This window comes from Mastacembelus armatus, chromosome 4 (assembly GCF_900324485.2).
Source record: "Mastacembelus armatus chromosome 4, fMasArm1.2, whole genome shotgun sequence".
Classification (NCBI taxonomy): domain Eukaryota; kingdom Metazoa; phylum Chordata; class Actinopteri; order Synbranchiformes; family Mastacembelidae; genus Mastacembelus; species Mastacembelus armatus.
Genome location: NC_046636.1, coordinates 10707530 through 10725067, shown reverse-complemented (window position 1 = coordinate 10725067; position 17538 = coordinate 10707530). Strand labels below are relative to the sequence as shown.

Below are 17538 nucleotides of genomic sequence, written 5' to 3'. Positions count from 1 at the left end.
ATCTCTGGAGCCCAAGCCTAATATGCGAGCCCTCTAAGGAGACCAGTAGGCTGTCGCTTGGCTGCTTCATTGTCCCTCACGGACCCTGTGTTTTGTTGGTGTTGTACTGTGATGCTTGGATTCTGTTGTTTCCAAAATCACTTTTGTGTTGAATGTCATAAATAGCATTAGGATAAGCTTTATACTCATGGACAAAGATCTGATAAAATGTTTCTGATAAAAGGTTAGTTTGATACAAATTATGTTACAATGGAAATCATTTTTAAATCATAACATACAGACTGTCAGCAGGATTTAATGGTTATGTTAACTCTATGGCAGAGTGAACACATTCTGTACTTCCACAGTACTAGTGTTGAATTTGAACCATTTTATCTTTTCTGCCACCATGCATAGTCCTTATTTCTGTCTCTACCAGTTACCCACAACCTTGTGTTGCTTGCAGTATTGGTAAAATGTTGTGTAAATCGCACAGTGGTTATTGTGCTGTGTTTCTTTCTGCACTCCTCCTCTTCCTCTGTTACAGTTCATGAAAGGCAGTAGTTGCTTTATGGATGTCACTCCTATCTCGGCGGCTGTTTGTCAGCCTTGTCAGATTGATTGAGTGCACTGACGTGAGCAGTTGCATGTACCCGCATGCGCTGACACATATATACACACACAGACTCATATTGGGTTTACTAAAGTTGTGACGATACTGACAATGCTTTCCCCCTATGTGAAAACTCATGATGGTGTGTGTGTGGGTGTGCGTGCGTGCGTGTGTGTGTGTAATTATATGATTAATGCATGTGTGATATATGGGTGACCTGTTTTGTTATACTTTTATTCTGACTGAAATGATTAACTTTTTTTTCTATTGAGTTTCTAGACTTGTGTTTAGGATTAAATAAGATTTTAGGCAGGTTATTTTAAATTGGATTATTCAGTGAATTTACACAATAGCAGTGAAAGCAGGCTTTTTTAAATCAGTCAATAAATGCCAAAATATTTATATTCTGCAATACTCGCAATATTAAATTCTAGTAACAGTAGTGATTAGTCAATGCTGAAATCTGTATCTTCTAAGATGGGTATATAGTATCTCTGTATCTGTCTTAAAGCTTATCAAGTATATCTCATTGTTCTGTGGTTAATTTAACAGACATTTCATCCCATTTTCAGACATCAAAATCCAGTTTTTATTATTGCACCATAGTTGCTGGCACATTTTTGGAAAGCCTGATTTAAATGAACACCTGGCCACCGCATAACCTTTTACAATAAGTTCACCATTTATGACAGTGACAATGTACAGAGGATGATGGATTTCAGCTTTTGTGTTAAATCTGTGTAAGGGTTAAGGAATTAAAGGTGTCAACAGAAGGTGCTTTCAAGAACAATGATAATGTGTGAAGTGTTTGCATGTTTGCACATGCAGCCACTTTCTCTCTTTCCTTTCTCTTGCTTAGAAGCAGAACACAATAAAGCTCTGGTTGTCTGGGCTTGCTCACCGGAATGCCCTCTCAGCCTCACGCTCACTTCGTTTCCTTTTATCTCCTTCCCTTCCTCCTCCACTGAGCAGCCTCCTCCAGAGTGATTAGTGAGGGCTCAGTGAGAAGTGCTCCTCTTTTCTCTGCTGTAAGGGATGACGTATCGTCTTAAGATGCTGGGTGCACATGTGCATGCTTTCAGGGAGAGATAGAAGCAGAGACTATCAACACACAGCAGCTCTTACACAACCTTACAGCTGGTCCATGTTTTCTATGTGATTTAAATGAGTCTAAGTATTTTTGCTTCTGTTGCTTTAATGACCTTGCTTCTAAAAGCTAGATTATTTTTTGACTGTGAAATTAACCACAAAAACTTCATTTTCAACCTAATCTTTCAAATTGTGCTCCTGCATTCATTTACAAAGGAAGCACTGGTTAGGCTTGAGCACCTCCTAAGCAGTAATATTCTTAATCACTGTACTGATCAGCCATAACATTATCACCACTGATAGTCTTGAAGTTGATGTGTTGGAAGCAGGAAAAACAGCCAAGCATAAGGATTTGAGTGACTTTGACAAGTGCCATTCTGTGATGGCTGGATGACTGGGTCTGAGCGTCTTCCCAGACTGCAGGTCTTGTGGAGTGTTCCAAGTCTGCAGTGGTTAGTAGCTTCCAAAAGTTGTCTTAAGGACAAACAGTGAACCGGCAGCAGGCTCATGGGCTCCCAAGGCTCACTGATGACGAGGTTTACCTACTGTAGATTAAACTTTTATATCCTGTACACACGGCAGGTGGCCATAATGTTATAGATGATCAGTGTATATTGACATACAAATGGAGCGAATACAGAAAGTTAGCCTCTAATGTTGTATTTAGATGTTCAAACCTGATTGTGTTCAAGCGTCTGAAGGTCAAGACACATTTTTGAAAAGTTTTTACCTCAACATCACAATCCATTATCTTCATAATCACTGTTCATAGGTGTTCTTCTGAAAGTCTATTTGTGATGTGTTAAATGCCACCTGATTATGGATGGAAAACCAAAATAAACATATACATACATCATTGTAGAGATGGCCAGAGTCTGCTGAATTTTGGAATGTGGGGGAGGTTTTCTGCTGTGAGATAGTGGGCAGACTGTCTGCTCTTTGGGATGTGTTGTCTGTACATGCACTCCTACTTCAGCGTGACCTTTATGATTCCAAATTACTTCACTCCACCACCCTTTTTTTTTTCTTTGCTCCAGCATTGGTCTTCCTGACCAGAGTCTTGATTGTCCCTGAGTTAAATAGACGCTGGCTTAGCAGTGTGGCTGTGTAAACGGAGAGGCTTAGTAGTATTGCAATAAAAAAAAAAAAATTCCCACAAAGGAGGAAACTTCAGACTGCAGAGTTGTTGCCAAATGATCCAATTTCTCTCTAGGAGCGTCAAGTACACAAGTGGTAGATCCATAGTTGTCATAACACTGGCATGGTTGAGGTGGCCCCTCCAGTATTTTCTCTGATCTTTGCCTGTTAATGTTGTATGAAAGCTGCTTTCTGTGCAAGGCATACTTAACATCTTTAAATGTCTGTAGTATTTTTTTCTCCATTTTTTCATCTGACAGTTTGTTTGTACTGTGTGTCCCCCGCTAGATTAGTGGAGAGAAAAATGAATACTGTATGAAAGACATTTTTGTCATTATGTTTTGTTTATTATACTTGGCTTCCTTCCCTCATTATAACTGATCTCCTGCTGACATTGATACTGCCCATGTATAGTTTCAGAGTTAACCACACAGGTCATGTTTTCATTAATATGGTCTAATATTCGGTGCCTATACCAATTCTCTGCTTGTTTCTTTTCTTTTTATATTTGCTTCTCTCTTCAGTTTCTGACCATCTTTTGTCTCTCCGATCATCTCTACGCTCACAAGACAAAAGTCATAGGAAGCATGACTGATTTTAAACATGTGGTATCTCTTTTCGTTGTTACACTCTTCTACATCTGCCTTCAAATGTCTCCCTGTCTTCAATTACCATAGTTCCCATTTTTCTGTATGTTTTCTGTTATAGTCTGCAGCACAGCGTCTCTATTTTAAACAGCTGCAAAACACGGGAGATTCTTTCACCTCTGCTTGTCTACTTCATCCTCCTTCCGTCAGAGCTCCAACCAGTCAGCTGCCCCAATTTACCAAAGTCAAGACCTGCGTCTCTTTCCACTTTTCATCATCCATCTCTTCTCCCTTCTTCCCTCTTCAACTCTTGCTTCCTCCTTTCACTCTGATATGTCCACCTTCCTCTTATGTCAGGAATTAGGGATGTTTTTGCAAAGACTTGGAGCTGTCCAGTATTGAGTTGACAAACATGATAACACAGCTTTAGGTGATGGTATTTTTTTGGTGAAACACTTAAGTACATTTTTAAAGTAGCTCAATTTGAAAAAGGCATAATACAGTAGTAAAATAACATGTGTTTGACACATACTGCGAGTTCTTGTACACCAAGGTTTTTGCAGTTCATCATCCCCAAAGCGACATTGACATTTTTGTTGTTAGCAAAGTTGCTGAAACACCATTAACAGCCAGTTCTCACAGTCAGGTTAAGTTGGCTGACAGACCATCTGCAGGTTACGTGGCTGCTGCCGAATAGACACAAACTACGGAAATAAATTCACTGGACCAAGGAAAGAAGGAGAAAGAAGTGTGTGTTTTAGACAACAGCCAATCAGATGGGATGATGGAAGTGGTGATAATTTCACTCTCCTCAGGGAGAGGGAGCGCAAGTGTGGGAAAATAGGAAAGAGAGGAAGATGTGCAATGAGTGGGGGGGGATTTCTGTTCACATTTCCAGCATAGTGAGGGCACCAGGGACCCATTCCCACTGATCCTCCCATCACTCACACATGCACGCACAGGTACTGTACACACATAAAGTTCTGACATCAGGTGCCAGTTAAGATAATATGAAAACCATTCACATTCCACTCAAATTTTAGGTTGGAATTTTCTCAAGTTGTGCTGTCCTTGCAGGGTATTTTAGCCTTCTTCCTTGATTTATTGTTGTCTAATTAATGGTCAGAAATGGTTGGTTGGAATTTTTTTTTTTGTTTTTTTTTTTCTTTTGTAAAGGTATATTATACCTTTTATTTATACCTTTTCTTTTCCACACACCTGTGGTTGATTCTGCACAGGGAAGTTTTTCTGTGGGGATTATGACAGGACCTCATTTAAACCAGAGTTGTCAACCTTACATTCTCAGGCTTCACAAGATTGATTGCCACTTAGGCTCAGCATAGGCTCCATTTGAGTGCAAAAGGTGAATCTTGGAAAAATTTAAGACCCCTGACTTTCTGTGATTTACACTATGAGTGATAAGTAGAATTACTGTCTCAGACCTGTCCATTTCATTTCAGAATCACAGAGGAATATTATGCTGTTTACTGCTAAACTTAGATCAGAAGTCCCAGTTTGTCAGGGTTCTTCCACTGTTGCATCATTTACCATTACCACTTTATTTCTTCTCCCAGTTAAACCCATTAGTCCTGGAGCTAAATCCATCCATCTTCTATACCCACTTATTCCTTAACCAGGATCACGGGGATCTGCTGGAGCCTATCCCAGCTCTCTTTCGGGTGGAAGGCAGGTACGCCCTGGACAGGTCACCAGTCCATCACTGGGCCACATAGAGACAAATAACCACACGCACTCACACTCACTCCTATGGGCAATTTAGAGTCACCAATCAACCTGACATACATGTTTTTGGACTGTGGGAGGAAACTGGAGTACCCGGAGTAAACCCACGCAAGTACGGGGAGAACATACAAACTCCACACAGAAAGGCCGGGTTGCGAACACACGACGGAGCTAAATCCACATTGCCCAAATTTTGTCACCACTAGTCTCATCTTTACAGCTCCGCTGCACTAAAACCTTTAATGGCTGGCCCTTCAAAGACACAAGCAATGCTTGTCAATAAAACCTGTTCCACACAGCCACACAACAGTCCTCACCTGGCTCTATCAAAGGATCTTCCTGTGTTATGCTGTTTTTGTTTGGTCTTCCCTCTGCCTGACCTTAATCATTAACCTGTTCAGGCCTACCTGCGTCTTTCCCCAGATTGGCCTTTTCCCTGCCAGACATCTGTTTTCCAGATAAGAGCCTTAAGTATGAAGTCTGATTCATTGCTCTGTCACGTTTTGAGCGGCATCATCACTGTTCTCCCTGCGTTCGTGTCTCCCTTGGTCCAGTTCATACAGCACGACAATCCAGATTTAGTGACAAATCAAGCAGCATGCAGTGGAAAAAGGCTTCTCTGTTGGTTACATTAAGAGATCATCTTTCAAAGAAGGAAACGGCAGAGTATTTAAACAGTCAATGTCCCCACCTACACTGTGACCTTGACAGTCAGCAATTTTAAAGAAATAACTTTTTCATGAAGGATGACAGGTTGGGACAGGAACCAAACCCTGCACTCCACTCTCTCTCTGGTGACCATGCTGTGAACTACTGCTCTCTTGTCAGTAGAAAATTTCAGAGCAGCATCTTAAAGTAGCCTCAACCTTGGCACCAAACTTGATCCACTGAAATCTTTCTGTTGTCACTCCTCCATAACAGGCAGATTTTTTTTTTTTTTTTTTCTTTCTTTACGGTTCCCTCCCTTTCACTTCCAGTGAAGAAGAGTGGCCTTTCCCCATTGCAAGAGGATTAGTGTTTTTTCTATCTCACAGTAAGTTACAGGCCTCTCTCTCATCTGTCTCACTCCTCAGTTCTGCCTCTTCACTGTGGTGGCTGCTTGTCCAGCAGGGCCCTGCAGTTTCACAGTCTAATTACAGGTCAATTAGAGGCTTTCTGGCTCAGCCCTCCTTCTGCCAGCGCTTCAGCTGTAGCAGGCTTTGGGGACTCTGCAGAGTGAGAGTGAATGAGAGATCATTTCATGTGGAGATCAGCCGAGAGAAGGCTTTGAAAGAGGGGATTGGGGGGAAAAGGCTCCCCTCACATTCTCTGAATGGGCGAGAGTCCCTCCACCCTTGGTGAACCACACAGCACCCAACATCTTAAAGAAGGGGCCTCTGGGATAGAGGCCAGAGGATTATGGGAATATTCATGACCAGATAAAGGGGTGAACAGTTGAATGACTGTGTTTTGGGGCTCATCTCTTAGGTAAACAGGAGCCTAAATGGAGTTTTAGATCGTTACTCCCTCTGCTCCGTAAGGAAGAAGGAATGGTGACTCTGTCCAGTTTTTTTTTTTTTTTTGCATTTCCACAGGAATGTGAAAAGAAAGCCTTGTTGTGGCCTTTTATTCCTTTTGCTGCTGTCTTCTGGTGGCAAACAGATGGTGCTGGGGGAAATAAATATCTGTTTCTCACAGGTTTTATATACACAATATTGGCTTTTCGGCAAGATGTCATGCCCATTCACCTGTGGCCCCCTGGACTGCTGAAAGCTGATAAGGACTCTTTTTAAAGTCATTAAGCATCCCTGTGTAAAGGGACAGTTGATGTGCCTCAATCTTTTCGTTTATTTCAGCCTATCTCCAAAATAAAATGGTGGGTCTTTAATGTCCAGATATCCAACACAAATAAACCTAAACATTTTAACCACGTTGTGACACATGAGGTGGGGTTAAGGTACTACCAATGCTTGCTTGAGAAAGTCCCTTGATTTTTTTCACTGATATTCTTCCAAACACCTCTTCAATTTACCATCACATTGCAGTATGTAACAATATTACATTCTATATAAGTTGAAAGAAAGAAACTAAAAGGCTGGTTGGCAATCAGCTGTTTGGGGCTGAAGTAGACTCCACCAGCAATCAATATTGTGGAGTATTTTTTTATTTTTTATTTTTTTGGAAGCTTTCCCTGCCAGACCAGTGTCTTCCCTTATCACAAGCCATCTAATGTGCACCACTTCTGCTCCCAGGCATCTTTTTTCAACAGTTGGCAGGATCCATATCCGTTATGTTTGACCCCTGTTAAATGGTCATCATCGCACACTCTGGAGCTCCATAGAGCACTTTACCATTAGCAACATCTAAACCCAGTCAGAGCCTTTGAAGCTGGAGCCTGGGGATTTCCCATGTTTTGTTGATCTGACAGTCACTGCTCCCCTTTCCTCTGCTAGCCAAAGTGCCACACCCCGCACCATACCACACATCTCTTATTCTTCGAGTCAGACAGATGTTGAAAATCCTGCTCTGATTGGATCAGATTGAGTTATGTTGTCCTGTGGTCAGGGCTCACAACCCACAAGGCTGAACTCAGTCAGTTGCCCTGCGGTGAGCTGCCTGTTGGAATGGCGAACCGCAGGGTTATGTTTCATTCAGCTCCACACCTGCTGCACTGACTTGTCAGCGTGCCACCGGCGGGGCCCCTTAATGCTTCCATTAGGTGTTGTAATCTCCCCCTAACGCCCTGCCATTTTGTCTGTGTGTGTTAACAGAGTATCAAAGGCTGGGGACTTTTTTACCACCTGCCAGCAGTGAGTGTGTAGGAAGGTGAAAAGAGGTGGAGGTGGCATGACTGTACAGCTCCTGCTGGTTTTCAAGACATTGGTGTGTGTGTGTGTGTGTGTGCGTGTGTGTGTTTAAGCTCTTCTGGCTAACAGTCCGTTTTTTTCTGTTCTACCTACCTGGTTAGGTCTGTGTGTCACTCCTCAGCTGTGCTAGTGTTACAGGACATGTGTGGGGGTGTGCCTGCATCTCTCCTAGCATTCATTTACTTTTCATCCAGCAGGAAAAGGATACCACAGCAGCCATGCTCCCTTCAAAGGGGCTGCACATAAGCCCCTTGGAACGATATTTAGTTTCACTGAAAAGCACACACACGGTTATCACCTTTATGGCGAAACTGATGCCACTAGTACTCTGTGATCCAAACCACAATGATTTATCTCCCTGAAATCACTCTCTGGACAAGTCTTTTTAACGCTATGTTTTCACTGGACTTACTTCTAGGAAAACAAATGACAATAGGTCGCCTAAGGATCCCGTGTGGCTGATTGATCAAGATAGAGAAGTGCTAGTTTGTTCTTCAGAGTCGGTGTTTGAGTTTGTGCTTGGGGGAGATCCAGACAGATTAGAGAGGGTGACAGGGAAGCTGAAGAGCCAGCCAGGCCTGGATGTGCAGCTGGCATTGCAAGCCACGGCTTCTTTCTCTCTGCGTTGGCCCTCAGACTTCCTTCAGCCACTGTTTAATCAGCGATTAAGACTGCTTTAGGTGGCTCTCTCATCTCGTGTGACAGTACATATTGGGGGCAAGGATTGCTCGTCTTATACCGTCTCTGGACAATAGGAGTGTAATCATGAAAAGAAGTGGCTGACTGTTTTTCCAGTAGATTCCCCTCCTTTCATGTGAAATGTTGTTGTTATGGTATCTCCTTCTGTCCATTAGCCCTGTGCCCGGGAGGTACACACCTTGAAAAGAGGAGAGTGAGAGCTTTGATGTGGTCTGTGCTAACTGGAAAAAGGAGCACAGATTTGTGACTGAGGTCTACCTTGAGGTTTGGCTGTCGCTGTCAGAGGGGACCATCTGGTGTTTTGGTGAAATATGTGAGGGAATTTGTACCCTGGAAAAACTGGAAATTATTTTTCTGTTTTCTTGTTTAAAGAACCAGTATATTAAAGATGTATAACCAGGTTCTTACACACACACACACACACACACACACACACACACACAAATGGATATTCAGATCTAGACAGTTTACTATTGTAGAAGACAAAAACAATTACCAAATCAAAAAATTTTAAATAGTTCATTCTTCTTGTTTCTTTTATTTAACATATTGTTGAATTTTCAACATCAGGGACAATCAATATCCTGGGGAGTGACTAATTAACTGATATAGTTTTAAAAATGTGTGTGTGTTTTTTTTGTTTGTTTGTTTGGGTTTTTTTTGTTTTTTTTATGTATTTTTTAAAAACTAACCTTCTTTGTGTTTTTCTGCAGAGAAAGTCCGTGAGATCCAGGAGAAACTTGAAGCCTTTATAGAAGCTCTTCACAAGGAGAAATGAGAGAACCAGGTATTTATAATAAATTTTACCATGTGCCCTAATGACGCACCAACATGACATAATGTTCACATATTAATAGAATTTCTAAATGACACTTAAATTCTGACTCAATGGTTATTGCATACAAGCTGTATCTGATTTGTTTTTCCCCTATTTGTCTTCTTTACAGAACTATAGAAAATACACTTTTGGATTACAGGATAAAAATGCACTGAACAAAAAACAACAAAATCTGTAAATGACCCTCATCATCCTCTGGTCCAGTCCGACCACTCATCTGATTTTAATTCCTACCCTTTAACTTCCTGTTCCCCCATTCGCTGTTGAAAACAGTTTTCAAGCTTTCTTTTTAATTTTTGTTGTTTTTCCCAAGCTAAAGCTGACCCAGGTCAAGAGGGGGCAGAAATCCAAACACAGTCAAATCAGGAGACAACTGAGAAGCTTGCACAGCGTTGTTAGACATCTGACCACCCGTTTTCAGTAAAGGAGGATTGTGTAGATGTATTTCTTCCCATTTTCTGATTTCATATTTTCCCTTTCAGTCTGTTGGTGTGTATGTTAACAAGATTCTACGTCTGTGTATATTGTCTGATCTGTTTACGGACACACACCACTAGCACTGGCACTCTTGATTGGCGGCCCAGCTGTTGGACACAGAATTTGCCTCTGATGTTCAAAATAAATTTAGTTGCACTTAGGATCCAGAGCACTTAAGTTATCTCTCCAAACTGTCACTGTGTTCTCCGTTTACAGTACATGCAACCCTAAATAAAACAGAGTTTAGTTCCAGCGAAACGTTCCAGTCTTAAATCTGTAAGAATAGAAAGTAACTTCATTGTTCAATATGAAGTTTCCTCTGGAAGCAGTTAGCTCTAACAGTGATGGAAAGAATATTATTTGTCGATTTTCTTTTTTTGATCTAAAGTTTTGTTTTTCTGCCAAATGCACACAATGCCCAGCTAATGCCTCTAACTTTTCTTTCTTTATTTTCTCTGTAAGACTGTTTGCAATGTTCCATCATTGTACCTTAACATTTTATCTACTGTAAACTCTCCTCATGTTACAACTGACAGATAATACAGGTTCCCACAAAATGACAGGGCACAGTCAATAGAGAAACATTGTATCTCTTTCTAAGGTTTAAGACATTACACAATAATTGTCAGTTTAAAACCTTAAAAATGCTTCGCCGTCTTGTCATAATAACAGCATAAAAACACATCTCCAACCAATTTAAAGGCACATTTCATAAAGCTATTATGTTATATGTCAGTTGTTAGACTCAACAATTCTACTCTGGACCTGGTCTTTTTGTCTTTATCTGTCTAGTATCCAGTCTTTCTTGATCACTTTGTACAGTTACATGGGATTATATGGGCTTGACCTGTTTCTGTACTGTAAATTAATTTAGCAGGGCACTGATGTACATGTACACAGTACAGTGGCTACTTGTAACCACTCTTCTTCTCTCCTGGCTGTGACTGATATGGCATTAAGATGCTATATCTCTAGTTGCTTCAGGGATGAAATTAAACATCCCAAAACCAAACAAACTAGCTAGATCACTTTTTGTTTTTTACCAAAAATGTGTTGTTTTTTTTTTTTGTTTGTTTGTTTGTTTTTTAAAATTCACAAACCACAGCTTATTCTCCCAGCCACTGTTCAGGGCTAGATGTTATCCAATCTTCTATTTCTTCCTTGGACTCATCTTTAACTACCCTCTTACCTCTAATAACACCACTCTCTTTTCACCGCCACCATTTGGACCATGCTGACTGTTTCCATCCCCCTACTAAACATCCCCTCACTCTACCTAGCTTAAATAATGGTCATGTATTTGAACTAGAAATGGGGGCAAGGGACTGTCAACCCTACTCTTTCATTCATCTATGTATATGGGTACATACATAATATGCAGTGTATTCTGTACAGGTAAAGTTAAGAGGAAGTCATGGAGCTACTATCATGTACAGCACGTGTATGTTGAGTAATTCCCTCGTGTAACAAAATGGGCGAGATGGTTGAAAAAAAATGTTTTATCTTGTAGAAAGTAATGTTTGCATGGTGTACCCCATCAGATGTGCTTTATTTATTTAAGTTGTGTTCAATTGAAAAGGTGAAAATAAAATTGACAAATAAAAATGATTTTTTTTTCATGATGCGTCAGGTCGGTCAGTTTTACCCCGTTGGCAGGTTTGAGGTCCTCTGCTTTTAGGTGCATTGTCATATAGCTGAATATCAGAAATCTCTTTTCAGCCATGCTAATGCAGTGACTCCGGGCATGGCTGTCTTTTTTTTTTTTTTTTTTTTTTTTTTTGGGCAGTGCTCTATTTTGGTCCGGACGGAACTACTCGATGGATTTTGATACACAAATGTTCACTTTTCTAAGATAATGTAATAACCTATTGTGTTGCACCATCATCAGGCCATTTTCTTTTGTAATCAGACCAATACTTTTATCTTATGACCAAACTAAGCACTCCTTTTAGCGTGCTAGGTTAAGATGCTGAACATCAACATGTTAGTGTTATTACTGTGAACACATTAGTGTTTAGCTCAAAGAACAGCATCACAGAGCTGCCAGTGTGGCTGCAGACCCCAGTGCCATGGGACGTTTTCTGTAGATGTAGCACAAACGCTGTAAAAACACTGTCACAGGTTTCATATTGTAATGTGAATGAAAATTAATAAGAATTATTAGTTAAGTGCACTTAAAATATCAAAGGTATTCACAGCTGAATAATAATGAATGTGAATGTAACGTTATTTTTTGAGATGGAGCTAGTTGTAGCTGTTTTATATGTTGTTGGGTAAACTATGTATTGTACGTTATTTAATTAGCATAAAAATATAACATTCAGTGTGCAAATACAGTTATAGTATAGCACTTTTACACTGCTGTTTTGTTTAGAGATGCTTTACACAGACTAAATTTCCATTTACCTGATACTTTTTGAGAATTAAAAGGAAAAAAATCTTTACTGACAAACTATAGGGAATCACTTTTGATGCATCCTTTTACTCTCATCCTTGGAGACTTGTTTTGTATGTATTGTTATTTCCATTAAATAGTTTGCTGTTATCCTACAGCTACTTGGTGAGTGCAGTGACCTGTGTGCTCTAGGTCTGGGCAAACCCTCTGAGTATTTAACTCTGCAGGCTGTTATCTCATCCCAGAGCAGACTGAAGACATACTGTAGCCTGAGGCAGCAGCTAGGGAGAGGCAGGCAGGCAGGCAGGCAGCTGAGAGCCTGACTGATTAATAAGTCAGGGTCCAGAGGTCTTCCACTCCTGGGTATCCTCTCTTCTTTCACAAGAGCCTCACTACAACTCCACATCGCTCGAAGGGCAGCACAGTGGGGAGAGAGAGATTGCTCGTCCTCACTACCATCACCTGAGGCTTTACACGATGATAACCGCCTCACGTCAACTTGCTGTTTTTCTGGGCAGCTATTATATTCCCCTGTTTTCTGAAAAATGAGGGAAAAGGAGTGAAAAGGCCTAATGACTTTGTAGCAGCCGTGAAAAGAAAAGGGGAAAAGTCAACCTCCAGCAGAAGCCTTTGTGCTATCAGATAGCCATGTTCTGGGTCTGGCCGGGACACACTATACACCATTAGCATCTGCAAAGGCCGTCACGTTGACTAATAGCCAGCACCACAACGCCACAGTGGTTCAGTTTGTGTTTTCACTCAATCCCCATTATGCTGGTGACACAAAAGGCAGCCCGGCCAGACCTGTCAAATGTGCCACGGCAGAGGATGCGCACAAAGCTTCGTTTCTAGTCTTTCTGAAGAAAAAGAAAGGCCTGATCTTTTTGCTTCATTTTTTTTAAATCCCCCACCTCGTCACACAAACACATTCTGGGTCTTTTGGCTTGGGGGTGTGGCGGGTCAGTCGATGATGAAAACTTTTTAAAACTCTTAAAAAAAAAAAAAAGGGCAATAAATTGTGGGGATGGGCGTTTTTCGGCAGCAGTAGTAGTGTTAGCATTTGTTTGCCTTCTTGTTGGCAATGCTGGCTTTGTTCTCGTCTTTCTGTCCCTTCTGTTATCGAGTTGTTGGTGGAGGTTGTGAAACAGAGATTAACGCACACAGCTGTCAAATGATGAGACCCTGACTGAAAACCTAACTTAAAAACAGCATCCTCAGGTGGACACTGACCAAAGCTGTAATGGTTTAAGGGTTTACTTTACAGATTGATCATAAAGCTAACCACTCATACAAAGGTGTTGATTTGTTCTTATATAGTAAAGACATTGGAATAGAAACAAATCTTTTAATTTAGCCTTTGCACTGTTTTCTTACTAGGGGACTCCACATTGTTATTAATATTGCAAGACATTACTAATTAAAGGCCCTGAAAATCTTTTTGTCTTATGTCTTACTTTTCCTTCTTTTTATTTTCTTACTCTGAACAATTGTTTCCTATGTGAACACAAAATTCTCAACTGTCTGATTGTTTCACATGAGAGATGTAATGTGTGCTGTTCTGTAAGGTATTTTGTGCACTGAGGAGGATTTGGATCAAAATGTAATTTTTAATTTGATTTGGGTGAATTTTAAGTGTTTGGTTGGTAAATAATCTATCTAGAATAATGTTCTTCCTGACTTTAGTATTGATAAAAGTATTGACTTTTTCAAGATTAGAGAGGGAAATTTTAATGTATGTAACAAAAATAACATTTTATATTTTGATTCCTGAACAGTAACCCTACGTATTTCAGATAGTCACTACCCTGAAAAGAAATATCACCAGCTACTAAAATCATATGTTCAGATTTCTGACAAATGGTTAAATAGTAGTTAAGTTTTTGATCTTTAGTAAGCTGTGGGTAAGCCTCTGTGATGCACCAGTACGTTTTGGTATACTCCACAGGAAAACAGAGAGCACTCAACTCCTGGATGACACTGACCATGAAAAATATTGACAGTACGCTGTAAGAAAGTTGGCCTTAAGTGTCGTTGTATAACATTTGAAAAGACAATATTACAAATACACAAGAGACTGTTTGACTCACTCTGTATGACTAAATTTGTTTAATATTTGAAGAGACAACAAAAAAGACAATGATTTGGCCAATGAGAGTCAATTATCAGCACTTCAATCAACAAGTGCAGATAAACACAGTGGATGTAAATCTAACACTTTGCACCCTGGGAGTCAAGCTGCCACTGCTGAGGCACTGCTGATGGATCTTATCAGAGGCTTGTTGAAGCAACAGGCTTCCTACTTCATTTCAGCCAACAAAACCTTCTACTGTCCCTGAGGCCTGCTGCTTTCTGCCCTGCAGAGAATAGTGTCACAATTGGCCTTTGTGTTCATTTTGTTGGAGGCATCTTCCCACTGCGCTGTGGGGTCCATTCCGATGCTGAATTAGGCCCATGGGGATTTTTGCCAAGTCACAGAGGTCAATGACCTTCCTTGTGATACCCCCAACACACACACATACAGAGAGATCTGTTCTTATTCTGTGTGAGCTATAAATTACGGCAGTGCTTAACGCTTAAATTTTAGAAACTGAAGGAGGCTCGACCGTGTGAATCCTGTGGTGGTCCTGTATCTGTATATGTGTGTGTGTGGCTCCCACAGGGGTGGCAGGGTGCAAAATGACTGCCTGTTCTCACAGTTCTTATGTGATGTCCACTCTGAAAGAATCCATAGAATGACTTCATCATCACATGGCACAAGATGTCATAAATGAATCAGGCCATTGTTGAAGGAAACTGCATTAATAAATATGATTGATCTACAGTATGTGTTGCTTACTATCCTCAGTTGATTTGACTGTTCATTCTATTGAACAAGCATTATCCAATACATCTGTCCCATACACAGTACTGTGCAAAAGTTTTAGGTACTAAAAATACACAGGGGATGCTTTTAATATATATATATATATATATATTATATAACCTCCTGAGACCCAGCCCACTGACTTGTGTCCTTTGTAGTGGACAGTTTGTTCACATCCAAATGGTCCTATGGTCCACTACAGTGGACATGCTATAAAATTAAAAATAAAAATAAATTTAAAAAAGTCTAAATTGTAACATGTTTTTTTTAACCAAAAATAGATAGGAAATTACAAAAAACAAGAAATTGGAAGACACTTATTTTCCTTGGTTCTCAGGAGGATATATATATATATATATATATATATAAAATATATATATATATATATATATATATAAAAAAATAAAAATATAAAAATATATAAAATATAATATATATATATATATATATTATATTTTATATATTTTTATATATATATATATATTAAAAGCATCCCCTGTGTATTTTTAGTACCTAAAACTTTTGCACAGTACTGTGTATGGGACAGATGTATTGGATAATGCTTGTTCAATAGAATGAACAGTCAAATCAACTGAGGATAGTAAGCAACACATACTGTAGATCAATCATATTTATTAATGCAGTTTCCTTCAACAATGGCCTGATTCATTTATGACATCTTGTGCCATGTGATGATGAAGTCATTCTATGGATCCCGTTAGGGGTCGCCACAGCAAATCAATTGATCCCTGTGTTTGATTTGGCACAAGTTTTATGCCAGATGCCCTCCCTGACACAACCCTCTCATTTACTTGGGCTTGGGACCGACACTAAGACCTCACTGGCTTGTGCAACCTAGTGACCCCTGGTCTTCCAAAGCAGTCTCCCGTCCAAGTACTAACCAAACCTGGCCCTGCTTCTGTCATCTGATGGGATCGGGCACTCATGACACAATATACCTGCTCTTGAGGATGCTTTTAATAAAAATTTCATGAATAGCTGTGTCATTTACCAACTAACCATACAAAGTGCAGTAAAGAGAACCAGACCTAAATCTAATCAGTATTCTTTAGATTTCTAATCAGTTCTTTAGGTTTATCTGCACAGTTTCACCACACTGATTCCCAGAGGTGGCAAAAGTACGCACTTTCTATACTTAAGTAGAAGTACAGCAGGTATCTGTGCTTAAAAGTAGAAGTACTGACTCAACTCCTTTACTCAAGTAAAAGTAAGAAAGAACAGGGTCTGAAATGTACTGTGTACATTGTGTATGTATGAAAATTTACCACTTTTGCTATCAATGATACATAAACATCTTTTGATAACTCCACAAAACTAAAAAAGTTCCAACCTAAAAAAAAAGAAAATTCTTTTATTAACAACGTGCACAGGGCTGGTACAGGGAACAAAACACACCGTATTCACCATGAATCATTCTTGGAGTTCTTTTAAAGCCTGCCATGGATGGGGAATGTCCTGCTTTTCCGAATCTACTGCATCATCATCGGACTTGGCAGTACTCCCTGGATCCCTTTCTTCCTCCATGTCACACTGCAAGTTTTCTCTCTGTCATAACCTGTTCACTCACTTGATTTCCCTCTCTAGTTAGTTACGTCTTTTACATCGAGATTGAAAGAGCAACGAGCCTGTTTTGATAATGTAAGGAGTAGAAAGTACAGATATTTGTGTTTAAATGTAGGGAGTAAAGGCAGCATGGTGGCTGAGTGGTTAGCACTGTTGCCTCACAGCAAGAAGGTATCTGGAGTTTGCATGTTCTCCCTGTGCTTGCGTGGGTTTACTCCGGGTACTCCGGTTTCCTCCCGCAGTCCAAAAACATGCATGTTAGGTTGATTGGTGACTCTAAAATTGCCCGTAGGAGTGAGTGTGAGTGTGTGAGGTTGTCTGTCTCTGTGTGTCTATATGTGGCCCTGTGATGGACTGGTGACCTGTCCAGGGTGTACCCCTGCCTTCCACCCGAGAGAGAGCTGGGATAGGCTCCAGCAGATCCCCGTGACCCTGAGCCAGGAAAAGCGGGTATAGAAAATGGATGGATGGATGGATGGATGTAGGGAGTAAAAGTAAAAAGTAATCAGAAAAATAAATACTCAAGTGAAGTACAGACACCTGAAAAATCTACTTAAGTAAGTACACTAACGAAGTATTTGTACTTCGTTACTTCCCAACCTCTGCTGACTCCAAACTGCTGAGATAAGGGCTCTATGGGGGTAAAATCATCTGCTGCAGGACTCCTGGTTCTTCTTGCCTCTGAAAA

General features: G+C 40.3%; 1 protein-coding gene across 4 annotated transcripts in view; it reads left to right on the top strand.

Moving 5' to 3' along the window:
- opa1 (OPA1 mitochondrial dynamin like GTPase) overlaps nt 1–11630 on the top strand; it is a 33414-nt gene extending 21784 nt beyond the window's left edge. For all 4 annotated transcript variants that reach the window (XM_026323403.1, XM_026323401.1, XM_026323402.1 and 1 more), the window contains 2 exons: nt 9407–9480; nt 9641–11630. In XM_026323403.1, the coding sequence (XP_026179188.1) occupies nt 9407–9471 (65 nt within the window). In that variant the 3' untranslated portion in view covers nt 9472–9480; nt 9641–11630. The remainder of the gene's footprint in view (nt 1–9406; nt 9481–9640) is intronic.
- The last annotated feature ends 5908 nt before the right edge of the window (nt 11631–17538 follow it).